General features: G+C 34.7%; 1 protein-coding gene across 1 annotated transcript; it reads right to left on the bottom strand.

The window, feature by feature from the left end:
* Positions 1-216: 216 nt before the first annotated feature.
* Positions 217-9,310, bottom strand: pkd2l1 (polycystic kidney disease 2-like 1). Its single transcript, XM_067422164.1, has 15 exons — positions 8,997-9,310; positions 8,557-8,670; positions 7,760-7,887; positions 6,493-6,746; positions 6,158-6,382; positions 5,700-5,928; positions 5,399-5,569; positions 3,390-3,571; positions 3,160-3,280; positions 2,975-3,073; positions 2,723-2,844; positions 2,512-2,629; positions 2,311-2,405; positions 1,309-1,447; positions 217-956 (listed from the first exon to the last, which is right to left on the bottom strand). Exons 1-15 carry the CDS (start codon positions 9,286-9,288, stop codon positions 786-788), a joined length of 2,460 nt encoding a protein of 819 aa, XP_067278265.1. The 5' UTR covers positions 9,289-9,310; the 3' UTR covers positions 217-785.
* Between the last annotated feature and the right edge of the window lie 1,642 nt (positions 9,311-10,952).

Raw genomic sequence — 10,952 nt, 5'->3', positions numbered from 1 at the left:
TTCAATTATTTATTTGCCTATTAATCAGATTTTAATCAGAAAAGTAGAGAAAGATAAATATTATATAAATATCCTTTTACATATACTAGCAATATTGGTCAAGATTAGTGTATACACCAGTAGTTTGAGTATACACACTGATATACTTTACTATAAAATACAACATTTACCAGAAGCTCATGTCAAAGTAAAGAAAGAGATTACGGAAATGTCAGTATATAATAACGTTCCATAGACATGATAGTCATTGCACTTTGATTACTGTTTTCATTAATTTTAGCTGTCAGTGAAGTTTCCATATATGTTTGCTAAGAGTACATTATCACAGGATTTAATTAATGATTTCTGCTAGTGTCTTATTTTTACAGTTTCACAAGAACCAAAAGTAATCATGAAAATTCAGTCTTCAACTGGGAGGACGGTCAGAAGAATAGTTTGTGGCCTGATGTAGTTGAAAAAATCCCTGAAACTAGAGAGAATGTATTTAATACACCACAATACATCAATTACACTGTGCTGAAATATTAATCAAGCCTTAAAGCGAATTATAATCAAACTCAATCATATCACCTCTTATTCCCTCTTATAAATGCCACAGTAACTGCATGTTAAACAGTCACTGTGGAGAAGAGACAAGCAGTTTCTGTGCGACTGGTAACATAGTGTACTACATCTATACTACAGTAATACCTTCCTCTTTACTGTCACATTCTGAGTCTATATCCACAAACCAGAGTTAGATTAAGCCTGTTTGTTAGTCAGTTTTAAACTCGGGTTTTGATGAATCAGTGGCGTGCTGAACTACTGTTCTCGTCGACGACTGGCCATCCTACATCTGGGTGCAAACGATTCCTCATATTCCCCATCGGACCAGCTAATGTCCAGGATGGTGGTCCCTGAGCCAAGACTCTTTCCAGGTTTACCTGAATATTCCCTCCTGAAGCCGGTCTTGATTCCTGTCACAATACAGCAGCATGGCTTGCATATTTTCTATAATATATGCATTTACATATTCTAAAACAATTTTATGTTTATTAGTTAATTAATAATCCCTGTTTCACAGACAAGGCATAAGCCTAGTCTAAGAATAGAATGCATTGTTGGACTGTTTTAACTGAAAGCAACTTGCACTGACACATCTTAAAATATGTTGGTGCCATTTTGTTTTGTTTTAAGATACACACCAGTAATATTTCTAATTAAACTAAGGCCTAATCCTGGCTTAATCTAAGACCTGTCTGTGAAACCAAGTCAATATATTTTTAATCATTTTATAATGTCATAAATTCTATAGAGCTAAAAACTCACATCATCTGGTGTCGTCTGCTTATCCATGTCTCTGTTTTCTGTGTTGAATGTCTGAAGTCTAATTTTCTCCATAACAACATCCAGTTTGGACATTATAGTGGTAACAGCGTTGTCAAGCTGAGAAACTTTGTGAACCAGCCTGGAACAGAAAAGCAACAATGATACACAGGGCAACTTTTTTGGCAGTGTTGCTGTCAACCACCATGTGAGAGACCCATGACTGATCTAAAGTATACAGATTGAAATTTGTTACCCATTCTCAATGGGAGTACAAGTAACTGTGTAAGTAACATCCCTCTGGAACATAGCTCAAAAAGTTGTCCTGTGTATTATCACGATTAAGCTTTAAAAAAAATGTGAAATGTCAGTTAGAAACTAACTGAAATTCATAAATATATATAATCACAAATTAAAAAATGCAAATGACAAAAGCACATTCAACTGCCAAAACAAAATGTAACTAAAAATAAAAGATATTCTAAATCTCGGTAACGCCAGTATATAAAGATCAAAATGTGAACTGCGGTTAGCACCATGTCACAAAGCTCGAATCATTTTAAATTGGTTTCTTGAACATGACAATGGCACAATGAGTTCACTGCGCTAAAATGGCCCCTACAGTCACCAGATCTCAACCCAATAGAGCATCTTTGGGATGTGTTGGAATTGGAGCTGCATGCCCTGGTTATGCATCCCACAAATCTCCATCAACTGCAAGACGCTATCCTATCAATATGAGCCAACATTTCTAAAGAATGCTTTCAGCACCTTGTTGAATCAATGCCAAGGTGAAGGCGAAAGGGGGTCAAACACAGTATTAGTATGGTGTTCCTAATAATAATCCTTTATGTGTTTTGCTCATTGTTAGTTCATGTTAGTTAATGCATTAACTCTTTACTACAATATGAATAAATACAAGCATGTAATACTAAAATAAAACTGAACATCAACTTTTTACAATTGACGCTAACATTTTGCGAGACAATGATTCTGTACACAAACCTCTGAAAGTCCTCAAGAGGAACGGTCTTCTTTCTGTGGTCCTCTGCAGGTTCAACACTGTTTTCCAGATTATGCAGCTCTGCATTGAGTGCATCCTAATTGAAAATGCAAATAAAAGTAGATATCCATTTCAAAATAATGTCAACATTAACAAACATTAACTTGCCAAACCACCCCTTGCAAACAAAAACTCAAGCACACCCTTTTTTCCTCCAGCTCTTGTTTCATAATCTCCTGTTCCTGCTTGTCCAACAACTGGTTCCCATCTTGGTCAAATTTGGAGAAAGTAGCTGAGATCTCATGGTCAGCATGACCCATTCTGACACGTGGAACACATAACCAGATTTACATGAGTTCATCTGCATCAGCGCTGCTACTATACATAAAAGTGTTAGTTTCACCTGAGACTTACTCTTTCAAAGCATCCCTGAAATCTTTAAACTCCAGCTCATTCGAGCCTGATTCCAGGGCTTTCTGAACATCAGAGATCTTTTCCTTTTTAAGTTTCAGTTTCATGAAGGTCTTTTCATAACTCTGAAATTAAAGTATAGGTTTCCCACATGCATTTAAACAATGCAAACACAACCATGTTGTTTGGTTAAACAGTTCTCCAAACATAAATGTAATTGATTTGCAGACTTATCTACTGTATGCTCTTGCTTACCTGTTTGATGAGATCTGAAATCTGGAACTCATCTTTCTGAGAAGCGAGTTCTGACTTGACCTCAGAGTATGTGTCATTGATGATCGCCAGAAACATGTTCTGTTAATGCCAATTCATCATGTTAATTGATAAATAGGCACTTATGATTTAGAACAAAAAATTCTAGTTATATCTGAATAACTTACCAGTAACACAAAGAAGACAAAGAACACATAGGAGAAGAAGTATATTGGTCCAAGTACTCTGTTTGCAGTGTCAATGGCGTCATAGTTGAAATCTCCAAGGATGATACGAAACTGAGTGAAACTGCAGAGTGGAGAAATAGGATCAAGAATTAACATTATTTTCCTTATAGTTTTATCAGAAATGTATATTTTTGACTTCTTTAATAAGCATTAAAAATATGTTTCATTACATGCACTTATTAAATGTGCTGAATGATTCTACTTCCATCCCAAAGAGCAGGTATCCCAGCTGAGCATATGCAAAGAACACAATGAAGAACATAATGGCAAATCCAAAGATGTCTAATGCACATCGAGCCAGCGTGGACGTAAGCTGGGTCATCGTCTTATTGAAACTGATGTACTTGAAGATCTGCAGAGAGGAAGTCATTTTAATATCAGTACATATCACTTTACCTCAGGGGTCCCCAAACTCGCTCCTGGAGGGCCGCTGTCCTGCAGTTTTTAGCCCTCCAGGCCCGATACTGGGGACCCCTGCTTCACCTAATGAATTGAGGTTCTATTTTATAATAACTGTCTGTTTTAACTACTATATACTAACATTTAAATTAATAATTTAATGCAATGCACTTACTGTGAACCTTTATTTTTTTATGTTATAGTACAAATGTCTGTTCTTGATAGCAACAATTAAACTACTAGTAAAAAATTTAATAAAATGTATATAAATAATTTTTGTCACATGTAAACCTAAATGCTCCAATTAATGAACTGGTTATAATAGCCAACTCAAATTTAACAGATTATTTTAATCAAGTTAACCGTCATGATTATTTAGAACTTTCTTTTTCTTTTGAGTTCACAAAACTGACACATTTTAAGTAATCTGAATCGTTTCATTATTTTGAGGTCTATGAACTTGTCTCTTTTAATTTAGACAAACTTAAACTGGCTGGGATTTATATTTCCCATGCAGCATGCTTTGCCATGACACTCAAAAGGGGAGAGTAAATGCTAAATTATAGTGTTGTATAATGTTTTTGTGCAAGATTAATGTTAAGGTGGCAATTTAGTTGTGTTTTAATGTTTTGCTATGCTAGTGTAGAAATGTTTCTGCTGTTAAGTTTGGGGGAGGGGGTCATTCATGGTGACGAGTGGAGCATGAGCTTGGGTTGAGAACAGATATACAGTATGTTACATTTTAGACATTACCTTAATCACCAAGTGCCATGCTATTGCTATCAAAAATGCTATTGTGTTACCAATTAGAAAGGTAAAAGGCTAAAGCAAGGTTAAAGCTAGCCAAGTTTCCACTACTAAAATTAAGTTACTTTTACTTTAAATGTATGAATTTATTACTCAAATATTTAAAGTGAAGAGCAATTATAATATTTGAGTTCAGCTTAAACTTAAAATTCCTTAATTTAAAGAATTGGATGTAAACGATTGCCTCCATTTTTGGGCGTTTTGCCAACTTTTTTCGGGTTTACAGTGCACTAGTGACAATGGTAATTTCGGATATAATGAATGTGATTGTTTCTAGTAAGAAAGTCCTTTTAGATATCTGAAATTACTCTATTGATTGTCAGAAATTCATTTCTAATATCAGAAACAACAAATGTAACATGTTGAAATACATTTAGGAATATCAAGAATGAACATTTTCACTAGTGGAAATGTAATTCCTGATATCAAAAAGGTATGTTGTCACTAGTAGAAATCTAATTCCTAATATCAAGAATTAGCTAGTGAAATTTTAACTAGTGAAAATGAAACTTTTGATATCAAGATTAAATATCCTGGGAATGAATAATGTTGTGCCGTACCGCGTTCAGTGCATGGACAGCATCACCGACTATAATGGATTCTATTTGCTTTTGATGTAGACACGGTTACCTGTATCCCACCTCAAAAGCATCTAAAAGTTGTTTACCATACAACATGGACAATAAGTGCATTGTACGTAAAACATTTAAGTACACAGTAATGTTAGTTAAAGACACCTCTGATAAAAAGCCTGTTGCATAAACATCTTAACTTCAGTAACAAATTAGACCAATTTGCGTTCTAATGTATAGCCTAAAGAAAAAAATTGATGACTAACTTGTAAGATTCTTAGATGTTTATACAATCACCCCCCCCCACACACACACACACACACACACACAAACACACACACACACACACCCAGTGTGAGCTGATTTAAATATATATCTTAAATATTTAATACAAAAATTACCTTAATCCAAGCAAAAAACAAATTCACTGCATTCATATTGTTGTATTGAGTTTGCCAAAATGCAAGAAATTCAAAATCAGCGTAGATGTCAGGTTGTTCTAGAAGGTTTCCGAGTAAATCTTTAACTTTGATGGTCCGAAATGCACTGAAGACTATTGCCACCAAAGCGAGCTGTTAAAAAGAACAGTCTTGTCAAATAGTGTTTACCAAATTATATGATTCATTTTAACTGTTATAGCTAGAAATAAAGTCTTTCAATATGTTTGATATCTGATACTGATATGATCTGATTTCCACCTACCAGTATCACCACTAAATCAAGAATGTTCCAGATGCTGTTGAAATGGGACAGTTTGTGCATTCGGAATTCCAGAATCTCCTCCACAATGTAATAGAATATGAAGACACAAAACAATATCTCGCAGCCGATGATGAAGAAATCCCAGTTGGTGACGTAGCGGATCAGCTTTACAGTGCGGATCTGGTAGGATGGAATTGCTCCACCGGTAGCTGGAAATTCAACCACCAATCTGAAGAAAGAAGAAAACTATTATTTATTGTTTACATAAATTATAATCAATAAAAAGAAATATGGTCTAATGTATTTTTTGTCTAGAAACATTAAAAACATTGTACATTGAAAAGGACAGCTTATGTTAAATAACAGACGTAGAACCGAGCAAACCAGGCCAAATGTATAATTTTAGACACGCAAATGCAAAAACTGCATTATATATGATGTTGGTCTAGGTTAAGTACCTTATAACACAGAAGAGGTTGATGTTGGCATTGTATGCCGAGAAGTCAATGAAAAGAACTCGAGTTCCGCGGTCAAGCCACAGGTTGTCTTTGAGTTCCTTCAGGATAGCAGAACTCTCTTCTTTGGTCTTTGTCAGGTCTTGGAAATATCCTGCTCCACTGTATGTGGTCAGTATCCCCCAGTGACTTGACCCTTTGAGCTCCTTTTCTGAGTGGTACTGCCAACTGAAGAATAATATGATTATATTTAATAAATAAACATGTTTCGAGAGATTAATGAAGAGAGAAATATAATGTTTGTCACTAATGTCTACTAAACAACTAATGTCACTCACGCTGTTCCGTTGATCAGTCCAAACATGCTGTTCTCCTCCTTCTTGTCGCTGTAAACATCAAAACAGTCAGAGATCTCCTGCTGAAAGTCTTCATGCACCTTGCAGGAGTTTTTCTTCACTTTGAGCTGTCGAATGCGGGGGACGCCTAACAACAAATTCTCGTAGTAAATGAAGGATTGATTTTCGTTCTGAAGGGGCTCATCATTATACCACTTAGTCCAGTACAGGCTGTCAAGTAACGGGCTATCCATGTACTGCAAAGATAAAAATAACAATTAAAAAAACGATAGTAAGAGACTGGGATGCTGTATTGGATCTGTCCCATGAATAGACAAACATTTATTATGATGTTAATACTAAATAAACATACTTAAAACTACATAAAATTATTTAAGTTATATAAACAATAACAATATTTAAAAACATTACAATATTAAGATTGATTACATAAAGCATAACAAATATCAGCAAACACTTTGTTGTAATCTTTTTTTAAGCTAAAAGTAAAGTGAATACAAATAGAATTAAACCATATTAGCAAAAACTTGAAATTCAGGTTAGAATATTTTTTTTAAATAATTACTAAAACATTAATATTACTAAATAAACATACTTAAAACTACATAGAATAATTCATATTATATCTAAAAAATAAGCAACACTATTTTAAAACATTAAAATTAATTCTATAAAACATATTAAAAAACATATTATCGAACACTTTGTGATGGAATATTTTTTTAAAGCTAAAAGCTAACAGTAAAGTGAATGTAGAGACATTAGCCAGACAAAAAAAAAACTAAACATTTATGATGAATTATTATATAAATGGATTATTAAATGTTTACACACACACACACACACACACACACACACACACACACACACACACACACACACACACACACACACACACACACACACACACACACACACACACACACACACACACACACACACACAACATTTCTTATTAAATGTATATAAATGTATATATTATATACATTTACTCTTAATTATATATATATATATATATATATATATATATATATATATATATATATATAAAATTAAGAGTAAATGTATATACACTTTTTGTATACATACAAAACTTGCCATTTGTTTTAGAATTAATTGTGCTTTATTTATTGTACTTTAAAAATCACCAGGAAAAGACCACCATTTATTATTAAAATGATCTACTATAAATACACCTAAACCCTGATTTTTATTCACATCAAAAATAATAAAAGCTGCTAAAACTCACTTTCCAGACATCACTGATGCTGCCAATGGAGGAGAAGCTGATTCCATTGTCACCAGGTGAATACACAAAGAGATCGGTCATGGCTTTGGTATAATAGTAGGTGGCGCTGCTGGTCATGCCATAGGTCACTGCATGAGAACATGATTACCATCAGTCAACAATCGCATCACTTATTGGACTTTGCACAGACGTTCTACACTATTCTCCCTCCACACAGATACAGGACATCATTTCAATCAAGTTTCATCCATTTGCAGTGCTCACGTCACGAAAGCTGCGGTCAGGGATGAGGGGAGGGTTATTTGTTTGGGCACACACAAATAGCCCTCTTGAACAATGTGACCAGCACAGACAAAGCATCAATTGCTTGACCTGAGCTCTTATCAGTAAAATACAGCAGGGTCCGGCTTGTGTTCCATTTAGGCCTAATTTTCCCCTGGACAATGCTTTGTTGTAACACAGGGGAGCAGTGGACATTTTATAACAAGCACTTAGGCTGATACACATCTCTGATAATAATGGAGAACAAGATAATGGGAAACCATGGGATTGGTTTGGATTACAGCCTGTACAATCAAAAAGACAAAAGAGCAAGCGTATGGCATTTTAACAGTTTTACATTTATACATGTGAATGTCTTAATGGATATCTATTACCTTAATATCCACAGCTACAGCTCTATAGTTATCCAATTCATTCATAGAGTGGTTTCAACTCCAACAAGTGGTCCCAACAGGTAAAAACACTCGGACATTCAGACAGGGATAAATACATATAACAACAAAACTAATACTTACACAGACACAAATCCACTAGGAAAACAATGTAGATGAGCAGTTCTTTGAGATTTGCTTTGACATTAAGCTCAGGATTTTCCTTTGTGTCTTTTCTTAGAGCTGTTCCCCAAAGTCCTACCAAACCGAAACAAAACTTTTATCAATCAAAACTTTATTTTATTAACTAAAAATAATATTAAGTAATGTATTTATTATTTAATTATCATTTTAAAATAGTAAAACTGAATATATTACAAAATAAGTATTTTATTGCATTAACGCTAAATATTAACAATATTAGCAGCACTCAAACACATGGAAAAATAATAACAATAATTTAATGGTAAATGGTAAACATAGAATAATACTACTAATAATAATAATCAATAAAAGCTGAGAGTTCAGTAAATTGAGAATAATCATATCATTGGAAATATGAAGATGCATTGATCCTTGCTTACCTTTGATGGCTCTCAAGAAAAAAGAGCAGCATCCAGAATTCTTTTCCTTAGTTGGAATGGTCCGCACTTTTTCCCCAGCAAAATAGGGGTTAGGCAGATTCAGTTGATTCGTGTTCTCCAAAGAGCTGTGAAACGTGGGCTGAGGGTTGTAGATGGTGCTGATGGGATGTCTGACGGGTGCAGGAGAGCCACTGTAGGCCTGGTTCACCCAGGCTCCTTTCTCAAAGTTATCCAGCTCGGACGACACTGTGTTGCCCAGCTGATTTTCTGCCTGGTTATTGAGGTGTTGCATTGTGGTAAATGGAGAGGTTAAGGTAGATCATGAAATGCTCAAGTGAAGCTTTTGCCCGAGGATAGGTTCAGCTTGTATTTATACCTTTCTCCTTGTATCCTCTCAAATAAAGCAGGACAGTGATTCTGTGGAAGGAGGGGCTCGTCTTTTGTTTACACATCCATTAAAATCACAATCCTGCCATTTAGGGAACTGAGACATTAGCTATATGATTCTAGAACAGCGTCATTGACAATACGCAGCTAATGTGAATTTGCGTCACATTGTTTTAGACTATGCTTTCATAATAAAGATGCACAGAAATAGCATTTAAATTATTACCAGATTTACACTATTAGGGTGTCATCATATATATGTAAAACAAATGACTGAGATATTATCTAAAAAAAAATCTTCGGATTAATAGGCCTAGTAGGCTAATGCATCAGCTACTATTCAGAATTGATTATTTTTTTATTGAAATAGTGTTTCATAGAAGCTTTACAGAAAATCATGTAAAACTGCATACTGTAAAGATAAACAGAACTATTTGTAAACATGCTCACAAAAAACTGCATAGGCCATTTATTACAATACTCCCCCCCCCCCCCCTTCCCCCTCAAATTTTATAGATATCTCCTAGCACCCTCTTGTGGCATCCTGGGGGTTTAAAAACCAACCTCTGATAAGCAACCATGAGATCAGATTTAGAGTAAATCTATTCAAGTATCATGGATTTGTTTCTCATTCAAACTTTTGCTAACATTTCCGAGATTAAATAATGCTTGCACGAGGACTTCTGAATAAAATAACCAATGTCTTGACTTAAACGGTCTAATTTAGTAGGCTAATAAGTTTAAAAGCATCGAGGATTGTCTTTTACTGAGAATAGTAGCAATGGTCATAATGACAGCTGAAGCTAAACGGATTAAGATGGGTGTATCTCGCTTCATGTAGGCCTACACGCTTCGACCTAGCTTTGCGCCCGTTCACGCCTCATTAGCACCGAAAAAACACGTTATACACAGTCATTGGACAGCAAAGGGTTTAATCTCCTCTCTAAATTACAAGTGGCTACGAGGACTAGTCGAGTTTGTGCCGGAAAATATAGCTGCGTTTCCATTTTCTCCTCTCGCTGGTAATCTTTAAACTCTGATTCTGAAAGACATTCTGTTGGTTTAGCTACGATATTGGCAAACCAAAATAAAAATGATTATCGAATAAAAACGAAAAAACAACATTTTAATATTTGAATACTTTTAATAGTAAGCACATGGGACACACTTCAACCGTGACGTCATTCAGTTCTTTACACATTATTTATTCCTTCACTGAACTGACAGCAGAGGCATTTGTTTGGTGCTGTCTTATCTTGGGACACAGAGGGCTTCACCGAAATGTGTTTATCTGTCCAGTGTGCACACCAGACAGACCTGGTATTTGTACTTAGGCCTTTATACAGGAAAAAAATGCTGCAGTAAAATTTGATTTAATAGGAAATCTGTTTTAAAATGAAGAAAAATGTTTGATAAAATACTTTTTTTATTTTTATAAAATAGCTCTTCTTGGTGTCTGCAGATGTAATATGAGGTTGTTTTTTTCAACAGAAAAGGATGTATTAGCCTATAGATAAAAATGTTATTCTAACATTAATGTAGGCTACTGTTTTGATTATTTGGTAACAC

Source organism: Pseudorasbora parva, chromosome 17 (genome assembly GCF_024679245.1).
Source record: "Pseudorasbora parva isolate DD20220531a chromosome 17, ASM2467924v1, whole genome shotgun sequence".
NCBI classification, from domain to species: Eukaryota; Metazoa; Chordata; class Actinopteri; order Cypriniformes; family Gobionidae; genus Pseudorasbora; species Pseudorasbora parva.
The sequence above is the reverse complement of the archived record's forward strand: the minus strand, read 5'-3'. Positions and strand labels throughout refer to the sequence as shown.

Bases quoted from the DNA above. Each gene is read 5' to 3' on its own strand.
- pkd2l1 (XM_067422164.1), bottom strand. From the start codon at position 9,288: ATGCAACACCTCAATAACCAGGCAGAAAATCAGCTGGGCAACACAGTG. The intron at 8,671-8,996 runs GTAAGCAAGGAT...TCGGTTTGGTAG, and splicing joins TTTCTTGAGAGCCATCAAAG to GACTTTGGGGAACAGCTCTA. The intron at 5,929-6,157 runs GTACTTAACCTA...TTCTTTCTTCAG, and splicing joins AACCTCTTCTGTGTTATAAG to ATTGGTGGTTGAATTTCCAG.